We start from the raw sequence: 22,700 nt of genomic DNA, 5'->3' as shown, positions 1-22,700 counted from the left end.
TCCCAGTGAGAAAGAAAGATTCCAGGAAGGGGATAAATCAACCATGGTTAACCAAGGAAGTTAAGGATAGTATCAAATTGAAAGAAAAAACATACAATGTGGCAAAGATTAATGGTAAGCCAGAGGATTGGAAAAGCTTTAAAAACCAACAAAAGATGACCAAAAAAATAATGAAGAGGGAGAAAATAAATTTTGAGGGTAAACTAGCAAGTAATATGAAAACGGACAGTAAGAGCTTCTTTAAATATATGAAAAGGAAGAGAGAGGCCAAAGTGAACATAGGCCTCTTAGAGAATGAAGCTGGGAAAATAATAATGGGGAACCAGGAAATGGAACAGGAGTTGAATAAATACTTTGCATCAGTCTTCATGGTCAAAGACATTGATAGCATTCCAAAAATACTAAATAATCAAGGGGCAAAAGGAAGGGAGGAAATAAATACAATAACTATTACCAGAGAACAAGCACCAAGGAAATTAATGGGGCCAAAGGAGGATAAGCCCCCTGGACCTGATGGGTTTCATTCTAGGATATTAAAGGAAGTAGCTACAGAAATAGTGGATGCACTGGTCCTAATCTTCCAAGAATCCTTAGATTCTGGAGAAGTTCCAGAAGATTGGAAAGCTGCCAATGTAACGCCCTTATTCAAAAAGGGAGGGAGACAAAAAAAACAGGTAACTATAAGCCAGTTAGCTTAACATCTGTCATTGGGAAAATGTTATAAAGGATGTAGAAGCAGAGCATTTAGAAACGCATAATATAATCAAGCAGAATCAGCATGGCTTCATGAAGGGGACATCATAACTGATGAATTTATTAGGATTCTTTGAGGAGGTAACAAGCAGGATAGATAAAGGGGAACCAGTAGGTGTGGTATATTTGGATTTCCAAAAGGCATTCGATAAGGTACTGCACATAAGGTTACTTAATAAATAAGAGCCCGCAGGTGTTTGTAGTAGTATACTATCATGAATAGAGGATTGGCTAACTAATAGAAGACAGAGAGTTGGGATAAGGGGGGGCATTTTCAGGATGGCAACCTGTAACTAGTGGAGTCCCACAGGGATCAGTGTTGGGACCACAATTATTTACTGTATTAATGATTTAGATGAGGGAAGTGAATATACTATCATCAAGTTTGCAGATGACACAAAAATATGTGGGAAGGCAAAGTGGTGAGGATGATACAGATTCTACAGAGGGATATAGACAGGTTCAATGAGTGGGAAAAAAGCTTGACAGATGGAATAAAATGAGGGAAAATATGAGGTTATGCATTTTGGTAGGAAGAATAGAAGAGCTGAATATTATTTAAATAGAGAAAGACTGCAGAAAGCTACAGCAGAGGGATTTGGGAGTCCTCATGCATGAATCCCAAAAAGCTAACATACAAGTTGAGCAGGTAATAGGGAAGGCAAATGGAATGTTGGTCTTTACTTCAAAGGGAATGGAGTATAAAAATAGGAAATTCTTGATAAAACTATGTAAGGCACTAGTTAGAACACACCTAGAATACTGTGAACAGATTTGGTCCCCTTATCTAAGGAAAGATATACTGGACTTGGAGGCAGTCCAGAGAAGGTTCACTAGGTTGATCTCAGATATGGAGGGATTTTCTTATGAGGAGAGATTGAGTAGGTTGGGCCTGTACTCATTGGAGTTTAGAAGAATGAGAGGCGACCTTATTGAAACATATAGTATTTTTAGGGGGCTTGACAGGGTAGATGCTGAAATGTTGTTTCCCCTTGTGGGAGAGTCTAGAACCAGAGGGCATAGTCTCAGAGTAAGAGGTTGCCCATTTAAGACAGAGATGAGGCGGAATTTCTTCTCTCAGTGGGTAGTTAATCTTTGGAATTCTTTACCACAGAGGGCTGGAGAGGCTAGGACATTAAGTATATTCAAGGCTGAGATAGACTGATTTTTAATCAGTAAGTGAATCAAGGGTTATGGGGAAAAGGCAGGAAAGTGGAGTTGAGGATTATCAGGTCAGTCATGATCTCTTTGAATGGTGGAGCAGACTCGATGGGCTGAATGGCTTGCTTCTGCTCCTACATCTTATGGTCTTAAAAAAAACATCAGTGTAACTCATTTAGGAGGCCAAATCCAGTTTATGTGACATTTTAAAACTCCAGCTCTCTTCTGAAAGAGAATTCACTTTACAACTGGTGACATCGCTTTCTGTCACAATATTGAGAATGGCAAAATGATGGTATGCAAAAAGGTTAGCAGGTGACATTAAAAGGAAATGCAAAAATCTTTTATAAGCATATAAAAAGTGAAACAAATGATGAGGCCAATTAGAGACAAAAATGAAATAGTCTTGTGGAGTTAGAGCGCATGACAGAGTACTTTGCATCGATTTTCACAAAAAGTTAAATTAGGAATAGAGATATTGGATCGGATAAAATTAGGTATAAAGGAGGTGCTAAGAAGGTTGGCATCACTCGTAAGTCCACAAATGACCAATCCAGATGGGATGCAACCTAAGTTGTTGAGAGATGCTAATATGGAGATGACAGAAGCTCTGACCACAATATTTCAATCCTCCTTCCTTTTTGGAATGAGAAGACTGGGGGATTTTAAATGCTTCACACCCATTCAAAAAAGGGAAAAGAATAAGCCAGATAACTACAGGCCAATCAGTCTGATGTCAGTGGTGGAAAAACTACTTGAAACTAATTAATTCTTACTTGCAGAAGCAAGGCTTATTAAGGGACAGCTAGCATGGATAGTCATAGCCCCATCAGTTGAATATTTGGAGTTTTAAATCCAATTTGTTGATATAAAATTAAATGTACCATCATAATTACATAAAATAATTATTTCGCTACACTATTTCCCTAAGTGAATGTGGTTCTTGTGCAAAATGGCACTGATACAAACTATTATTAATGAGCACTGTCCCTTTAAATGGTTTTTGGCTTGAACATAATGCTCCACAATAGTCAGTCAATGCCGTGTAGCTTAGCAACGCCGAACCCTCTGCCTTACAAACTGAAACTCTTTTTCAACCACACCACCCCCCGCCCCTTGTTGGAAGTGTGCATCAGGGGAATTGGCAGCATATTAATACTTCAACTCAGGGCCTTGGGACTGGGAAACGAAAACTTTTGATCGCACAGACGCGTGAATCCCGGGAAGGGTGGAGAGGGGCGGTCGCCATGGGCTGTGCCTCCAGTGTAAAAACAACAAAATCAGCTTCGTCAGTGGGAGATTCCCAACCACAATTATTCATCCAGGAAACGCTCACTGTTACCGACCGCTTGGATCCTGCCGACCATAACCGGCCCCCGAAAGGCGACCTCAGCTTGGCTGTAAACTGCGAGAAAGCAGACCAGGAAACTGGGGAACTGTTGTGCCAATCATGGGCACAGGGAGCCGCTGATCCTAGTCCTAATGGCAAGTAGCTGCAGTAAAGTCAAAAAATACCAATTATTTAAGAACTAAAGTTGTTCTGTAAAGAAGAGTTCCATAGTTCCTGAAATAAATTATAATCAACCCAAGAAAAGGCATCCTAACCATCCAGTGAACCACAATGTACAACCTGAGAATAGCAAACAAGCTATGAATAGATGGACTCCAGGGGTCTGCATAATCTATAGATGGCTTTTTTAACTGTTGAGAATTGAGTATATCATGAAATCCCTTTTGAAAAAATGACTATAACCTCCTCTTCAGTAGCGGGATCCCAGTTGGTTTTCTCCCTATCTGGCCTAAAGACAATGAGACCAACTGTGCCATCTTGCTAAAAGCAAGATACTGTGGATGCTGGAAATCTGAAATCCACAGATGCTGTCAGACCTGCTGAGTTTTTCCAGCAATTTTTGTTTTTGTGCTATGTTGCTGTTTGAGATCGGCTATCAATGTAGGTTGGGGATGGAACTCAGGATCTTCCTTCTGTATGACTCAGTCCCAGTCCAGATGGGCATTCACCCACAAAATCCGGGGGGAGCTTTTCCTAATGAACTGTAGCACTGAGCCATGTATGTTTGGGGACATGTGATAGGTACAGTCATTCTAAAAACACCTAACTTTTCGATGCAGTATTGAGGAAATATTGCATTGTTCAAAGTGCTATCTTTTAGGTGAAACAGCAAAGCAAGGCTCTGCATGTGCATACAAAAGGCACTATTCAAAGAGCTAATGTCTTAGCCAATATTCTTTCTTCAATCCACATCACCCAAAATAGGCTCTTGGATCATTCATTCGTTTGCTGTTTGTGGCACTTGTGTGCAAACTTGCTGCTACATTTGCCTACTTAACATCAATGACTGCACTTCAAATGTAGTGAACCGGTTGGAAAGCACTCTGAAATGTTTGAGGACATGAAAAGACACCATTTAAATGCATGTACTGAATTTGGGAAAGAAATATGGAGATAACCTAACTGGAGTTTTCAGTTTTATGAAGGGGATTATTAATGTCCAATTTATTTTAAACTGGCCACTAACCCCAAGCATATCAAAGGGTCTTAAGATAAAAATTGGGAAATTAGGTGAAAGATTATCTCCAAGGGATAATAGAGTTGTCAACCAAGTTACTAGTCAGAAACATTTTTAGAGAGGAATCTGAGGGGTATGATGCAAAAGTATAAGAAAAAGTGTATTTATATCACATCTCAGACATTTTTCAAAGTGTTTCAAAACACAAGATTTACTTTGAAGTGTAGAAGCTCCTTTATGAAGGCAAAGGGGTAAGATCAAAAGGAATAGGTCAAGCTTGTTAGGCCAGTGGTCAATTCCTGAAAATACTGCTCTTAATGAAACACAACTTAGAAACAGTGCAATTGTGGAGCTATGTTGTTAGATAGTGAAGAATAAATATGGTTTACAGTAATATTCAGCTGAACTAAATTGAAAAATACCCAGACCGTGCGCAATCCATTGCTCCTGAGCAGCAGTATATTACTGCATCACAGCTATTTCTTCCTATGAATGCTTCTGTTTCTGCAGTATGATCGAGGGATAAGATTTAAAACTTTTGACAATGTTGCACCTTCAGTATCCAATCACTGATTATGCAGTCTGTAATTCTGCCTGTCTGAATTACTTTGAAATGCTTTTTTCTTTATTCATATTGTTAGTGTTCACTAACAACCGACAGATGTTCAATTTCAAAGTTCTCTGCATCCATAAGGCTGATCTGATAGTAACCTGAAATCTGCATCCCACGTACCTCTGATAACCTATCACCCCTTTGCTTACCAAGAATCTATCCACCTCTGCCTTAAAGATATTCAAAGACTCTGCTTCCACAGCCTTTTCAAGAAGAGAGTTCCAAAAACTCATGACCCTCTGAGTGAAGAAGTTTTGCCTCATCTCTGTTTTAAAAGGGTGACTCCTTATTTTTAAACAGTGACCCCTAGTGCTAGATTTTTCCACAAGAGGAAACATCCTCTCCACATCCACCCTGTCAAGATCCCTCAGGATCTTATATGTTTCAATCAAGTTGCCTCTAACTCTTCTGAACTCCAGTGGATACAAGCCTAGTCTGTCCAACCTTTCCTCCTAAGACAACCAACCCATTCCAGGTATAAAAACAAAACTGCGGATGCTGAAAATCCAAAACAAAAACAGAATTACCTGAAAAAACTCAGCAGGTCTGGCAGCATCGGCGGAGAAGAAAAAAGTTGACGTTTCGAGTCCTCGTGACTCTTCAACAGAACTGAGTAAAATTAGGAGAGGGGTGAAATATAAGCTGGTTTAAGGTGGGGGTGTGGGGGAAGATACCCCCCCCCCCCAACCTTAAACCAGCTTATATTTCACCCCTCTCCTAATTTTACTCAGTTCTGTTGAAGGGTCACGAGGACTCGAAACGTCAACTATTTTCTTCTCCGCCGATGCTGCCAGACCTGCTGAGTTTTTCCAGGTAATTCTGTTTTTGTTCTCCATTCCAGGTATTAGTCTGGTAAACCTTCTCTGAACTCACAAATCAAAGGTTAAAGCTGCAGCAAAGTGAAAAATTCAAGTGACAGCTGAAGTCCAGAATATAGATAGGATATAGGAACTAGGAAGATGGGAATGAGCTATGACTGTCAAAGCTAAATATGGGTAATAAGGGGACCCATTGTATTCAAATGTCTTGAATGATGTATAAGATTATCCATTATAGTTGCTATCCATACAAGATCAGAGAATTCTACTACACAGAAAAGTTTAGAAGGCAAGATAGACATCAGTTTAAAATAAAGCCCTTTTTCCACTTCATTTTTATGATGTTGATCTATTACTTATTAATGTTTCAATGAATATTCATCACTTGCAGTGACAAATACATTGTAACTGAAGCACATGATCAAACCTGCATCCCTTCTCCATTTCAGTTTTGGTCCTGACAAAAGGTATTTATCTACTAAATCTAGCTCTCTTGTCCTGCTGCAGAATTACAGACCCAATTTTTCCATTAGGAACAGAAAGCTGGATTTAGTAGCGTAAGCATAGGTTTGACTCGCAGGCATCTGAGCAAAATGAGAATTGGTGCAAAACTGCTAACATATGCTTATTTGTATCTGTGTTATGTTTAAATGTAAAAATACAGGAAAAGGTAGAATTTTATATTAAAATGTCATGATTTTATTCCATATTCGCCTCTTTCTGGTGCAGGGGTCAACCTCAACAATTGCCAAGTAGCCATCTTTCATGTATGAACCTGCACAATATGTGTTCACAAGATATTCAATTGTAAGAAGTTGAGTCCGATCCTGTCCACAGATACATACTTCAGAAGGGGTCACCAGATGGTGATTCAGAGAGAAAGCTCTGGCAGCACTGGTAAATAACTGGACAGCTTGTCAAAACAAAAATTGCATGGTAGCAAATTTAAAAAACAATTTAGAAAATTTTGTTAGGTGCACATTGCTTGTTTCACTACACCAGAGGTGAAATTTCGAGCTGTGCTTCCTATCACCTCCCCTCCCCCCTCAACACAAGACCAATAAAATGGCAATGGGCAACTAGAACAACTACAAATGACCCCTAGAAAGAAAGCACTAACTAATGAAAGAAAGTAAAGAGGCAGCCTGTTCAAGTTAAAACATGTAAATGGTTACCTGGAGAGCAACAAAGTTAAATAGTCAATATCATTCTGAACTGTATACCAAAGCACGTACCTCAGGACCTACATAAGGATGGGTTGGAAAAATCTGGAACTGTGGCTGACAGGTATGATTTTGTGAGTATGACCATGTCAGGCTGTTGCTTGACTAGCCTGTGAGAATACTCTCCCAATTTTGACATAGCTTCCAATATGTTAGTGAAAAGTTAGGAGTCAAGAGTTAAGGGGGAAAGACAGGGGGAAGGTAGAGTTGAGACCACAACCAGATCAGCCATGATCTTATCGAATGGTGGAGCAGGCTCAATGGGCTGAATGGCCTACTCCTGCTCCTAAATCCAATATTCCTGTGTTCTATCTTCCTATCTTGTGGTACTCACCAGTCACAGACACACAATGCACTGTCTTTTTGCCTTCATAGCAGGCAGAACCAAAATAACTGCAACTGTCCATTCGAGAATTTGGGAGGGGCACAACTGACTGTCAATGTTTAATATCAATCTAAATAATGTAACTTAGATAATGAAGTAGTCCATATCCAAACGCAGCAAAACCTGGACAATATCCAGGCTTGGGCTGACAAGTGGCAAGTAACATTCACACCACACAAGTGCCAGGCAATGACCATCTCCAGCAACAGAAAATCTAACCATTACCCTTGCCATTCAATGGCACTACCATCACTGAATCCTACACTATCAACATCCTGGGAGTTACCATTGATCAGAAACTGAATTGGACTAGCTACAAGAGCAGGTCAGAGGCTAGGAATCCTTTGGCAAGTAACTCACCTCCTGACTCCCCAAAGCCTTTCCACCAGCTACAAGGCACAAGTCAGGAGTGTGGTGGAATACTCTCCACTTGCCTGGACAAATGCAGCTCCAACAACACTCAAGAAGCTTGGCACCATCCAGAACAAAGCAGCTGCTTGATTGGCACCCCACCCACAAGCATTCACTCCCTCCAGCACTGACGCACAGTGGCAGCAGTGTGTATCATCTACAAGATGCACTGCAGAAACTCACCAAGGCTCTTTAAATAGCACCTTCCAAACCCACGACTGCTACTATCTAGAAGGACAAGGGCAGCAGACACGTGGGAACGCCACCATCTGGAAGTTCCCCTCCAAGCCACACATCATCCTGACTTGGAAATATATCACTGTTTCTTCACTGTCACTGATTTAAAATCCTGGAAACACCCCCCTTCCTAACAGCACTGTGGGTGTACCTACACCACATGGGCTGCAGTGGTTCAAGGAGGCAGCTCACCACCACCACTTCTCAAGGGCAATTAGGGATGGGCAATAAATGCTGGCCTAACCAGCAATGCCCACATCGCATGAATGAATAATAAAAAAAATTTAGAAATATTCCTTTAACAATCAGTAAGGATGAGGGATGACCCAATGTGCGGTTGTGACCATGAGTCCCAGAAAATGGAGCACATTACATCAATCTGCAGTCAAGAGGCTGTTGAAAGGATAGTCCAACTAGACATCTCATTATAATCTATTCCTATCATAAGAATAGTAATCGATGTGTGATAATGCATCAGTTTAAGCAAATAAGTTGAGGTACACAGCACCAGCTGAAAATGAGAGTTCAGTTTGCAAAGGTTGAGTTTCTGATTCATTTTGAATTATAAAGAATCTGAATTAAGGTTTTGCTATTGGTCTTCCTCAGTTTCCTTTTGTTAATGGTCATGTCAAATTCTTTAGTTTTAGAAAGGAATCTGGGAGAGCAGCAGTTTGTTTTGAAAGACATTATTAATTCATATCCTGAGGATCAGGGCCAGACTGTCAGCAAGGTCAGTGTGAGTGTTCAAGATGGTATAAATGACCCAACACAGCCAGAAACTACTAAGACCTCAAATGCTGGTTTCCATAACCTGATGCTACATTGCGAGGGAGGCCTGCTGATGAGACATGATGGTAAGAAACATGTTCATTATTTTACCAGCTCATAGACATATCGGGTATTGTTTCCTAAATCCAATTTCCTCCCATCCTCTGCCAAAGGTGCTGACTCTTGCTGGATATTGTTTCAGTTATCTGGTGTTCTCCAGCATTTCACTAACTTGGTTAATGTTCCTACATGAGCACAATGAGTGCTGCCAGAATATTCATGGGAGCAACAGTCTAATGCTGTTCTCAGTTGATGTCCACATATACCTGTGTTACAATTGTGAGGTTTATAAGATAATTATATTTTGGGACTGTAGCTTTTAAATTTAGGGTAACTGAAGGGAATCATGTGACCTGTTCTGCAATCTGCCTGACAGTCAGCCTTGGTGGTTTGATTGTTAGGAGTCAGAGGAAGGCTTAGATTGTTTTGCTGAGAAGGTGCAAGATATTTATGCTTAGAGACAATGGCAGCAGTCTCTGAGTATGCTATGCGTGGACCCTGAGTCTCCCATAGCCCAAAAAAGGGTTATAGGTGTTGGGTTGTAAACAGTTGTGCTGTAAAACATCCCTTTACTTTTAAGATGAAAGAGTGTTGAGATTATAGATAGCTAATTAGCAACTCTAGCTAGATACAAGGCTAGTGTGTTTCATGTTGCCATAGGGAAGAGAGCGGAGGAAACTATTTTTGAGATCAAGTTACAGGCTTCCTTACACACTCATGAATATCATGGACAGACAGCAGTTTTTTAGTATGGTCTACAGCCATCTGAGGTAGAAAGCAAAAGATAGAGGCAGCCAGTCCTGCACCTGAAGCAGAGAGAATACTGGCCCTATTGCTCACCACACAGAATGCCGGTGGAAGCCCGCGTTCAAATTAAGGTGGCTGACTTTGTGAGGTTTTAAAGGAGACTGGAAGACTCGTATAGCTTGTTGGAGGGAAAGAATCTACAGTGTAGCTCTCACAGTGAAAGGCATTCCTGGGATTACCTGGATGGGAAAGTGAAAAGGAAGCAAGCCATCCGGAACTGAGAATAATTTTAAACTGATTCCTGGAGGATGAAGTATCCACTCAAGGGACTTAACGTATAACTGCAGCAGGAAATTTTCGGTTATGCTCGAAGTTGAATGGAGAATCTCTTTTTGATAGTTTAAAGTATAAGTTGCCTGCAAAAAGAAGATAATGTTGACTACTTTTTTTAGTCATTTGTTCAGGATAAGTTTTAAAATGTGAAATCTTGATGTCTTAGGAAGCTCGAATTTCTCTGTAAAAGTTATCAGTCTCTAAAGGGATCATAACACTTGCCAATATGGTAACCTGAAACTTGCTGATTATTTTTCCTCTCAATAGCCAAAGGCAATCACTTTTACATATTGCTTGTTTATACTTATAAGTATCTTTCCGTTATCTAGACATAATGGAATCAGTGTACCTGTAGTAAAATCTTAAGCTTTAGATGAGTTTTGGTTGGGTTGGGTTGGTTGTGCTGTTATCCAAACTCTTCCGTTTTTTCAATGAACAATCATAACTATTTCTTGCTTTCATTATTCTTTCATCAATCTAAATTCTTTGCCAGATAGTTCATTTTCTAGGGTGACCGACTCTTCTTCCAGCTTACCCAGTGACCTGTACCCACCAGTTATAATTGATAATGGCAGTGGACTGATAAAGGCTGGACTCTCAGGAAATCATTCTCCGACGTACGTTTTTCCAAGCGTGGTTGGAAGACCAAAGAACTCAACATTGAATGTTTTTGGATTATCAGAAAGATGCACTTATGTTGGAGAGGCAGCCCAAAGAAAACGCAGCATTCTTCATTTGATTGTAAGTAAAATGTTTGTGTACCAAAATTAGGATAACGCTATTTTTAACCATTCAGCATTAATCTGCCCACTTCCATGTTGTGCAGCGCACTGTATCCAGTGCACTCCATCCACCTTAATTTGGCACATTCGTAGTTTCACTCAACCAGGCTGCTTTGACTGGGAAACAAGTGTGATACATGGGCAGGGTGGGTGCAGACCTATTGCTGGGGTTTGCATGAATTACTGGGAAAGGGTAGAAATGGTGTGTCTCATCCACAGTGTCTAGGAAACGTTTGCTACTGGATGGAAATGGTGAAAAAGGTTTGATTTCCCAATATTCCCGATATTTATCTTCCAGCAAAAATGTTGAGATATGTACTTCAGAAAATTCAATCTATGCAAGGATTGACTTCAAATACTGTGGTGAATTTTCTCCCTGTGCTGATTGGCAGGTACCCATTCAGATGTTTGATTAAGTTATGTTTGATCACAGTATCCAATTCAGCATGGACTGATTGCAAACTGGACAGAAATGGAAGTGCTCTGGAGACATACGTTTGAAAACGAGTTGCGTGTTGACATTCAGGAGCACCCAATTGTTCTGACAGAACCGCCAAACAACCCCCAGCAGATCAGGGAGAAAACAACTGAGGTAACAAACTAGCAACCATTCAGAAGAGCCTGGGTGAAAACAGGCTATCTCTAAACCAAATGCATTTTAGAATATATGCACAAAAATTAAATCTATGCCCCCATTTTATACTAAAGTAATTGGTTGGTTGAATATTAGAGGAGAATTTCTTTCGCCAAGTGCATGGGTGGGGGTCTGGAACTCACTGTCTGAAAGGGTGGTAGAGGCAGAAACTCTCATCATAATTAAAAAATTACTTGGATATACACTTGAAGTGCTGCAACCTAGAGGACCATGGACCAAGAAAGTGGGATTAGGATGGACAAATTTTTTACCTGCTTAAACATGATGGGCTGAATGGCTTTCTGTGCCATAAATGTCTATGATCTTTCTACACTCAGGATGGGGTGCAGTGAATGAGGAAGGCTTTCATTTTACCTCTGAGACATGTGGGAATATTCATTCTAAGAAGACCCCTTTGTTTACTATCTCTTAAGGGCCCTAAATTAAATATATTTGACTAGTCTGAATCTAATTTCCAGCTGAATGTAATCCACAGGAAAAACTTAACCTTAAATTTAAGGGATTCAAATCTGTATCATACTCTGCTAATAAAAAGACCATTTGTTCATTTTTATAAGGATTTGCTTTGTTTTTTAGCATTTATGTCAGATCCCATCCTCAGATAACAGGAACAGGCCCCAGAGCTTGTTCTGCCATTCAGTTATGTCATGGCTGCTCTGTACCTCAACTCCATTTATCCACTTTGTGTCACACATCTTCCTTTTCCCTCCCTAACAGCACATGGACTACAGCAATTCAAGAAGGCAGCTCACCACCACCTCTCAAGGGCAATTAGGAATGTGCAACAAACAAAGGCCTCACCAGAAACACACACATCCCATTAAAGAATAAAGAAACCTATGAAAAATTTGTTGCTTTGTCTTGAAAATTTTGATTGAACCAACACCTACAGCCTTTTGGGGAGTACTTTTAATTTTCACGATTCTTTGAATGGTGGAATGCTTCCTGATTTCATTCATAAATGCTCCAGCTCTAATTTTAAGGTTATGTTTGCTTGTTCTAGATTCCTCCACCAGAGGAAACTGTTTCTCTGTGTCTACCCTTTCAAATCATTTTATAATTTTATGCAACTTGATTAGATCACCCCTCAACCTTCTAAACTCAAGTAAATATAAGTTATGTAGCTTCATAATTTATGTTCTAGCCACATGCCAGTGAATTGGCACTTATACCCCTTCTGAAGCCAATGTATCCTTCCTGAGGTTTGGTACACAAAACTCAATGCTGTATTTCAGATGGGTTCTAGCCAAGGCTCTGTATAAGTGAAGCATCACTTCCTCACTTTTAATTTCCAACCCCTTTGAGATGAGGCCAATATTCCAATAGCCTTTTTGATTACTTTTTTGTACCTGGGCATTAGCATTAGTGTTCTCAAAAAAAGGACACCTAAATTCCTTCGTTCCTTTACAGTTCCTGGTTTTCCTACCATTAAGAAAATATTCAAAGTAGATGATCTCATATTTCCTCACTTCAAAGTTTATCTGCATAGTTCTTTCCCTACTCATTCAGTCAATGTTCCTTTGTATTTTCTTGATTTTTATCCTCACAACCCACTGTGCCTCCTTCATGTATTTTTTTTTTATCCATTCATGGGATGTCGATATCCCTGGCAAGGCCATCATTTATTACCCATCGTTAATTGTTCTTGAGGTGCTGGCGAGCCATCTTCTTGACAACTGAATGGCTTGCTCGGCCATTTCAGAGATCAGCCCCATTGCTGAGGATTGCTGTCACATATAGGCCAGATCAGATAAGAATGGCAAATTCCCTTCCCTAAAAGGCAAAAGTGAACCTGACGAGTTTTTATAAAAGTACAGTAGTTACATTATCAACATTACTGATACAAATTTATTATTAGATTTATTTATTTACCTGAGCTTAATGTCTCACACTGCTGAGGTGTAATTTGAACTCGTGTCTCTAGATCACTTGTTCAGTTATTTCACCATTATTGCTGCTCTACCCTAACTGCAAGCCTGGATATATAATTTTCTATTTCTGCATACAGCATTAATGAATATATATCAGAAAACAGCACCAGAAAGGGACTTGTTCTTCCTGTCTTTGTGGACGAATGTTTGCCTCTCTCCCCCTAGGGCACAGGCAGGATTGTCTACCTTCTCCAAGGTGAATCACAAATGAACCCAAATCCTATCTCTCAGATACACTTAACATATTCCAAACGAAACATGAAAATCCTAAACTGACAAGTTAGAAGCAATGCAATCACTTTGAGTCAATTTTATCCAAATTTAGTAACTTACACCCTGTTGCATTTTTTATCCAATATAGATTTTTTTTGAAGCATTCCAAGTTCCATCTCTATTTCTGGGGATTCAAGCAGTGCTGGCACTACATTCCACTGGTAAAGTTACTGGAACTGTCATCGATTCAGGTAACATCATCTTCTCCTTGTGACCTCAGAACCATTTTTGTAAATTCCCATTATATTCAAAGGCTGGTGGACTGGGTAGTACAGGTGACAATCTTTTGTAAAAATTATTTTGAACTGATCACAAAGTAGGGTAATTGAAAAGCTCACATTTCATCAGTGTATTTAATTGTCCTGCTGCTGATTTGCTCCTAGATTTCTAAATTCACCTAGTTAGTCCATCATAAACCATCTATAAAACGTAAAGATACTTTGCATTTTGAGAGGATTTTGTTAAAACAATGCAGCAGGTAAGTAAACTGTTATCATCTATAGGTAATGTAAGTATCCTGTTCCTACACCAAATTAATCAATTATTTTATAAAATAAATGTATTTTCTTCACCTTACTGCTTGCAGGATCGGCTGTGACACACGTGGTTCCCATTTTTGAAGGAGGTGCTTTGGATAACATCACCCAGCGTGTGTACCTGGGAGGACAGGACCTGACAGAGTACATGATGAGATCCCTAGCTGAAAACAATAGCTGGTCCTTCACTTCCAAAGGTAATATTCATAACACACCACCATCCAACTCAATCTACCCACTTAGGGCATCACTCAGTGTATGAAGATTTATTTCTCATGACCTAAAACTGTGGAAACCCTACCTCCCTCCTTTTTTCTTATTCTTTGGATGCAAGCTTCACTGGTAAGGCTAGCATTTATTGTCCAACCCTAATTTCCCTTGAGTAGATTCTGGTGAGCCATCTTCCTGAACCATTGCAGTCCATGCAGTGTAGGTACAGCCATTGTATTTGACCTTTCTATTGTGGTTTAGTAGAATTGAGTGGCTTGCTACACCAATTCAGAGAGCAGTAAAGAAGTCAACTGCATTGTTGTAGGTCTGGAGTCACATATCAGCCAGATCAGTATGGCAGATTTCCTTCCCTGAAGGGCATTAATAAATCAGATGGATTTTTATAACAATCTGATGGTTTTATGATAATCATTAATTAGATTTATTAATTAATTGAACTTGTATTCCCCTAGCTGCCATGGTGACATTTGAACTCATGTCTCCACAGCATCAGTCTGGGCCTCTGGATTGCTAGACTGGTAATGTGACCACTATGCTACCATCCCATTCATCCTACAAGCTTGAGGATAGAGGAACAGAAATGGGAACCTAGGAAAAGCTAAGAAGCAAGCAGAGAGAAATTAGTTACACATGGTTTTAAAAATGCAAGATCAATCTAGCTAAAATTTTCATTATCCCTCTTCGTTATATAAGGATCTATTGTGTAGACTGTCACAATATTTTAATATATAATTGTTGACTAGTTAACATCAAACATCACCCTGACACATTGAATCACAATCTTTACAGTGCAGAAGGAGACCATTCTGTCTATCAAAGTTTGCACTGGCTCTCTGAAAGAACATTCCACCTAGTCCCATTCCCCTACCTTACACATTACTTCTTCTTAGGTAGCAATCCAATTCCCTTTTGAATACCTTGATCGAAACTGCCTCCACCACCCTTTCAGAAAGTTCGTTCCAGACTCCAACCACCCTCTGGGTGAAAAAAAAAATTCCTCACATCACATTTACTCCTTTTGCTAATTGTTTTGAATCCATGCCATCTAGTTCTTGATGCTCTCTTGAATGGAAATAGTTTCTCACTATTTACCCTGTCCATACCCCTCAGGATTTTGAATACCTCTATCAAGTCTCCTCTCAGTCTTCTTTTCTCCAAGGAAAAGTGTCCCAGCCTCTCCAATTTATCCTCATAGGTACAGTTCTTTATCTGGGATCATTCTTGTGAATCACCTCTGTACTCTCTCCAATTCCTTCACATCCTTCCTCAAGCCTCAAGTATGGCGCCCAGAACTGGATGCAGTACTCCAGATGAGGCCTAACTAATGTCTTATACAAGATCAACATGACCTCATTTCTGTACTAAATGTCCCTATTAATAAAGCCTAAGATACTGTATGCTTTATTAACTGCTCTCTCAACATGCCCTGCCATCCTCAATGGCCTATGTAAATAAACACTGAGGTCCCTCTGTTCCTGCACCTCCTTTAGATTCTCTCCCTTTATTTTGTACTGCCTCACCATATTCTTCCTGCAAAAATGGATCACCTCACACTTCTGTCTGTGTTGAACTTCATCTGCCACTTGTCCGCCTAATCCATCAACATGTCTATGTCCTTTTGAAATTCAAGACTATCCTTATCACAATTGGCAACATTTCCAACCTTTGTATCATCTGCAAATTTTGAAATCATGCCCTACAAACCAGGGTCATTAAATATATCAGGAAGAGCAAGGGTCCCAACACTGACCTCTGGAGAACTCCACTACGAACATTCCTCCAATCTGAAAAACAACCATTTATCACTACTCCCTGTTTCCTGTCACTCAGACAATTTCTTAAAGTGCCTACTTTCCCTTTTATTCCATGAGCCAGAATCTTGCTCACAAGTCTGTTGTGTGGCACTGTATCAAATACCTTTTGAAAATCCATGTACCACATCAACAACATTTCCCTTATCAACTTTCTCTATTACCTCCTCAAAAAACTCCAGCAAGTTAGTTAAACATGATTTTCCATTAATGAGTCCATACTGGCTTTCCTTAATTATCCTGCACTTGTATAAGTGACTATTACTTTTATTCCGAATTATAGTTTCCAGAAGTTTCCCTGCCACTGAGGTCAAACTGACTGGTCTGTAGTTTCCAGCTTTATCCTTGCACACCTTTTTGAATAAGTGTGTAACATTCACAATTCTCCAGTCCTCTGGTACCTCCCCTGTTCCTAAAGAAGACTGGAAGATTGTCACTAGTGCTCCTGCAATTTCCTCTCACTTCCTTCAGTAACCTTGGCTGCATCTCATCTGGTCCTGGTACCTTTTCTATTTTAAGACAGCCTTTCTAACACCACCTCCTTCTCAATTGTAAATTCTTCTGGTGTACCAATTACCTCCTCTCTCACCTCGGCCTGGGTAGCATCTTCTTCCTTTGTAAAGACAGATGCAAAGTACTCATTCAATACCTCTGCAATTTCTCCAGCCTCCACATGCAAGTCCCCTTTTTTTGTCCCTAATCTTTCTTTTACCACCCTTTTATTATTTACATGCTTATAAAAGACCTTGGGATTCCCTTTTATGTTCGCTGCCAGCCTCTTTTCATGCTCTCTCCTTGCTTTTCTTATTAGTTTCTTCACTTCCCCTCTGGTCCTTCTATATTCAGCCTGATTCTCCATTGTATTTTCTACCTGACATCTGTCGTACATGCACTTCTTCCTTTTCATCTTTACCTCTATCTTTCTTGTCATCCAGGGTGCTCTGGATTTATTTGTCCTGCCTTTCCCTTTCAAGGGAATATACCTTGACATTGCCTACAATACTTTTTCTTTGAAAATGGCCCATTGTCAGCCACTGTCCTTTCTGCCAACATTTGATTTCAACTCACTTGACTCAGTTGCATTCTCATCCCATCGAAGTTGGCTTTCCCCCATTTAATTATCCCTGCTCTGGATTGTGCCTTGTCCTTTTCCACAGCCAACCTAAACCTTATGATATAGTGATCATTGTCCCCTAGACGCACCCCCACTGATAATTGATCCACTTGGATCAACTCATTCCCCAGAACCAGGTCCAAAAGTGCACGTTCTCTCATTGGACCGGAAACATACTGCTGTAGAAAATTATCTTGAACACATTCCAGGAGCTCTTGCCCATCGTGTCCCTTTGTACTATTCCTATTCAAGTCTATATTTGGATAATTGAAGTCCCCCATTATGCTTACTCTTTAATTCTTGCACCTCTCTGTAATTTCTTTGCAAATTTAGTTCTCCACATCCCTTCCATTACTTGGTAGTCTGTATACTACACCAATGTTATTATTGCACTTTTTTCATTCCTTATCTCTAGTCAGAGAGATTCCATCCTTGATCCATCTAGAACATACTCTCTTTCCAGTACTGTAATGCCATCTTTAATCAATATTGCCACCTCACCCCCTCCCCCCATTCTTTCTTTCCTGTCTTTCCTGAACATCTTGTATCCGGGAATATTTAACCCCAGTCCTGCCCTTCTTTGAGCCAGGTCTCTGTTATAGCAATAGTATAATAATTCCATTTGTCAACCTGTGCCTGTAGTTTACCAATCTAATTAACCACACTCCGTACATTCACATACATGCAAATTAGCACTGATTTAGGCTTTTTTTTTTACTTTCCCCCTTATTCTGACCCCTTCTAATCAAACTCTCCAAGTATTCAATCTACCTTGATGCTACTCTGATATCTCCTTGTTATGTTGATACTTTTCTACTTTCCACTGGCAGTTTTTCTCCTTTCCACTCTGATTTTCCCCTCAGGTTCTCATCCCCCTGTCTTCCTTGTACATGCCCCACTTTCTCCAGAACCGGTCACAATGCCTCAGAAATCTAAAGCTCTCCCTCCTACTCCATTTCTCCAGCAACACGTTCAACTGTTCAATCTTCCTACTCTTCCACGAGCAAGCGGCACTGGGAGTAATCCTGAGATTACTGCTCTTGAGGACCTTTTTAATTCCCTCCCTAAATACCTAAAATCTGCTTTCAGGACCTCATCCCTTTTCGTACCTGTCATTGGTCCAAATGAGGACCACGACCTCTTCCTGCTCACCCTCCCCCAAAAGAATGCCCTGCTGCCATTCTGTGACATCCTTGACCCTGGCACCAGGGAGGCAACATACCATCCTGAAGTCATGTCTACAGCCACAGAAATGCCTGCCTGATCCCCTAACTATGGAATCCCCTACTACTATAGCACTTCCACTCTTCCTCCTCCCTTCCTATGCAAATGAGCCACCTGTGGTGCCACGAACTTGGCTGTTGCTACAGTCCTCTGAAGAACCATCTCGCTCACCAGTATCCAAAATAGAAAAGCAGTTAGAGAACAAAATAGCCTCAGGGGATTCATGCAGTACGTAACTGTTTCTTAGATATTCTAGCAGTCACCCATTCCCTCTCTGCTCGTGTACTTCTTAGCTGTGGTGTGACCACCTCTCTAAATGTGCTATCTGTGTAATCCTCAGCCTTGCAGATGCACCACAGTGATTCTAGCCGCCGCTTGAGTTCCACAACTCGGAGCTCAAGTGTCTGTAGCTGGTGACACTCCCTGCAGGTGTAGTCCTCGAGGGCACTTTGTGCCAACATGACTTCCCGCATCCCACAGGATGCATATTCCACATGGCCGAGCTGCACTGTCGTACCTTAAACTTTATATAAATCATTTTCTACATACTTAATTTATTTTAAATATTTTAATTAATTTTGAATAATTCCTATGTAAACAATTTATTTTACTGATTAAATGCTAGTACCACCCACAAATCCAATTAAAAGGTATTCATTTCTTAATTACACAGGATGCGCGCTGTTTTCACACTTCCAACTGTCTGTCTTTCTCGTGCTGTATTCACACTCCTGACTGCTAGTCCTCTCGCAGTTTTCAAAATCCCGACTGTTTCTCCACTCGTATTGTTTTCATTCTCCCGACTGTCTCTGTTTTCACACTGCTTTCAATCATTGGTTGTGGCTAAGCCATGCCAGGTCTGATCAAACATCAAGCTGAAAAATGACAACCCTACTACATTAAAAGAGTCAATGATATATTCGTTTTTCTGCTGATGTTATTTTGCCTCCTTAAAAACACAGACAAGAGCAGAAACACAACAAATAATTAACTAATGAGGCATAAGTGAATAAGCACAGGATAGTTTGTTCCATTTGGAGTTTCTTGTATTACATAGATTTACCATGCAGAACTAAGCCATTTGGTATAACATAGAAAATAGGAGCAGGAGTAGGTCATTCAGCCCTTCAGGCCTGCTCTGCCATTCAATACAATCATGGCCAATCCTCTATCTCAATGCCATACTCCCACTCTCTCCCCATACCTCATGATGCCTTTAAAGTCTAGAAATTTATCTATTTCCTTCTCAAATATATTCAGTGACTTGGCCTCCACAGCCTTCTGTGGTAGAGAATTCTACAGGTTCGCCACCCTCTGAGTGAAGAAATTTCTCCTCACCTCAGTCCTAAATGGCCTCTCCCGCATCCTGAGACTGTGGACCCCTTGCTCTAGACCCAGTTCTAAAACCAGTTTGTGCCTGAGATTTTTCCCGACAAGCTTCTTCCCACCCTGTATCATCTAACCCTATTGGCTATAACTAAAAGGGATCAATTGCTAACATGGAGAGTATAACTGCTAAAACTGAACTTCTAAGGTTCATTGAGATGTGCTATGCAGTGTAGTACTGATCAATACAGACCAACAAGGTGGGATATGCTCCTGCTTGTTCTAGACAGCAGGTTGATGCAGTTGCCTTGTATCAAATTAATACAACAGAATTCCTAATCATGAACACTATCTTGGAAGATCTGCTGAAAGTTTGTGTGGCCATCAGACTAGGACAATGTATTTGTATTTTGGAATGGAGCCTAAGCTTACTCAGGTGTGGATAGATAAGATTAAAATGCAAGAAGAGCACAGTTTCCACAACAAGACTCCAAATGCATCTTAAAGAATCTGGGAAATCTCAATGCAATAGTTATGGATCTCTGATCCACTCTTCACATTTTGAATAGTATCTTGTGTAATTTTCCAGCTGGGTTAGATATTATCAGAAATATCAAGGAGAAATTTTGCTACGTTGCCCTTAATTTTGAAGCAGAACTCGAAAACTTCAAGAACAATCCAGAAGAAATAAAGGAAGAGTATGAGCTTCCAGATGGACAAAATATGATCATCACAACCCAGAAATTCATCTGCCCTGAAGTCATCTTTAAGCCATTTATATTAGGTAACTGTTCAAGGCATTTGACTGCATTTTATCCTCTTTTCCTGCTCATCGATCATAGACAGTAAAACAATGTTTCAGCGCGAGATGTCTCCTTCATGACGTCTGTCTCCTGACTTGTACACTGTTCAACTGATAAGTAGCTTCATTGTTGTATATGTGGCACATTGTTTTTCATTTCCAGTTCTATTTCATCACTAAACACAATTGTTCTGAATTATCTATCTGCTCACAACAGTCATCCAAATGGATGCTGGGAATAGCACAGGTGTGCAGGGGAGGTGTAGCAGTTTTTAAAAAAATTCATTTTGCTTTGGTACAAAAACTGTATGTTATTGAACCAGCTCACTTGCATTTCAGGCAAAGACATACAGAACCTGCCTGCCATGGCACACTCAGTGATTGAGAGGTGCAGTGAGGAGACCCGCTATGACATGTACACCAACATTGTACTAGCTGGTGGTAACAGTATGTTTAGAAACATGGAAGAACGTTTACAACAGGAGATGACAAACCTTGCAAAACCAGGGACCAAGGTATTTAGCAACATTTAGCAAAACCAATTGAAAGCTATCCATTTAATCCAGAAATAACTGCTTTGACTGGCAGTTCATTCCAAATATGACTCCCTTGAAGTTTTTAACCTTAATAAGGAAACAAAATTAGGCTATTGTTTCTGCACACCAGTCATAGCACTGCATTCTAGTGGTTCCAAACCTGCTAAAGTGCACTTTAGAGGTACCTTACAAAAGAAATTTCCCACATTATTTAACAGATTGCAACCATGAGAGCCCACTGCTCGTCAGGAAGACTGATGTTTAGCAAAATTTGTACGTCAGATTAAATTATGGCACAGAGAAAATTAGGAAGTTATTTTTAAATTCAGTAAAAATCAATCGACTAGCCATATTGCTTCAAAAACAAAAATAGCTGGAAAAACTCAGCAGGTCTGACAGCATCTGCAGAGAGGAACACAGTTAACGTTTCGAGTCCGTATGACTCTTCATCAGAACTAAGGAAATATTGCCATATTGCTTTCTGGTTTAACTAGATAAAGGGATTTTTATTCTTTTCATCTGAAGTTTTTTTTCCCTCATTCAACAGGTGAAGATTCTTGCACCTCCCAACAGGAACTATCTTTCATGGAAAGGAGCAGCCATTTTGTCTAGTCTTTCTAATTTCCACCAGATGTGTGTATCCCGCCAAGACTTTGAAGAATTTGGAGCCACGGTTTTACACAGAAAACTAATTTAGTGAGATAGGAAAACAAATCCTGAAATCCAAAGAAAAATTAATCAATATTAATTTAATTTAACAAACACAAAACAGAAAGTATCAATGTTTGTTGTAAGCCATTTGTTCATTACTCTTACTCTACTTAATCATCATGGAAGCACTGGGGTGATGGCATTGCAACTTCATTGAGTGGGAATGGACAGCAACAATGTGTGATGAACAGATGGGGGTGATGTATAATGACAGGTCACTGGCTGAGACTGGACTGTGCACCATTTTAGTTTGTATCTTAAGTAAACTTCACTGGTAACGCCTCAATAAATCTTAACTTTCAATCCCCAAAATGCCGGTGCCTTCTAGCCAGACTATTAAATTTTCAATCGCACCAGTAGGTGAAACGTTTATCCTATTCTACCTTTCAGTCTTTTACATCTTCACAATGAAAAGTCATCAACAGCTTGTTTACTATCAATAACGTATTCCTGAGACCACAAGTGATGAGCAACATTCACACTGAAACCATTGCAGAACAGTACGGTTTCAAAGATTGTTGAGGCAATGCCCCATGAGACAGACAGAAATTCGAGTTTATAGCTGTTTTGCAGGAGGTTCTCAGACTTGTGTTAACGGAGGCCTCAAAACTCAGGTCATTTCAAATTCTGAATGTAAATTGAAAATATATCTAATTCGTGGTTATGTACAACTTTTTGGTGGGAGAGGGGGTACTTATTTTGAAAATAAAACTCATTCTTGTATAACTGCA

At 40.0% G+C, this 22,700-nt stretch overlaps 2 protein-coding genes across 5 annotated transcripts in view; one reads left to right on the top strand and one right to left on the bottom strand.

Moving 5' to 3' along the window:
* Nucleotides 1-2,972: 2,972 nt before the first annotated feature.
* Nucleotides 2,973-22,700, top strand: LOC121286872 (actin-like). 4 transcript variants are annotated; one of them, XM_041204059.1, is made up of 9 exons: nucleotides 2,973-3,399; nucleotides 8,771-8,983; nucleotides 10,531-10,778; nucleotides 11,253-11,411; nucleotides 13,767-13,869; nucleotides 14,265-14,411; nucleotides 20,576-20,704; nucleotides 21,062-21,237; nucleotides 21,806-22,700. In XM_041204059.1, the coding sequence occupies exons 1-9, from the start codon at nucleotides 3,162-3,164 to the stop codon at nucleotides 21,953-21,955; spliced, it is 1,563 nt and encodes a 520-aa protein (XP_041059993.1). In that variant the 5' UTR covers nucleotides 2,973-3,161; the 3' UTR covers nucleotides 21,956-22,700. The 4 variants fall into 4 exon arrangements, with proteins under 4 accessions (XP_041059993.1, XP_041059992.1, XP_041059991.1 ...); XM_041204058.1 differs by having other exon boundaries at nucleotides 20,573-20,704; XM_041204057.1 differs by having other exon boundaries at nucleotides 20,510-20,704.
* The window catches only part of med16 (mediator complex subunit 16), a 59,609-nt gene continuing 58,662 nt past the window's right edge, over nucleotides 21,754-22,700 (bottom strand). Inside the window, exon 16 of the transcript XR_005945094.1 lies at nucleotides 21,754-21,974. The gene's annotated coding sequence lies outside the window, so the exon portion shown is untranslated. The remainder of the gene's footprint in view (nucleotides 21,975-22,700) is intronic.

This window comes from Carcharodon carcharias, chromosome 14 (genome assembly GCF_017639515.1).
Source record: "Carcharodon carcharias isolate sCarCar2 chromosome 14, sCarCar2.pri, whole genome shotgun sequence".
NCBI classification, from domain to species: domain Eukaryota; kingdom Metazoa; phylum Chordata; class Chondrichthyes; order Lamniformes; family Lamnidae; genus Carcharodon; species Carcharodon carcharias.
The sequence above is the reverse complement of the archived record's forward strand: the minus strand, read 5'-3'. Positions and strand labels throughout refer to the sequence as shown.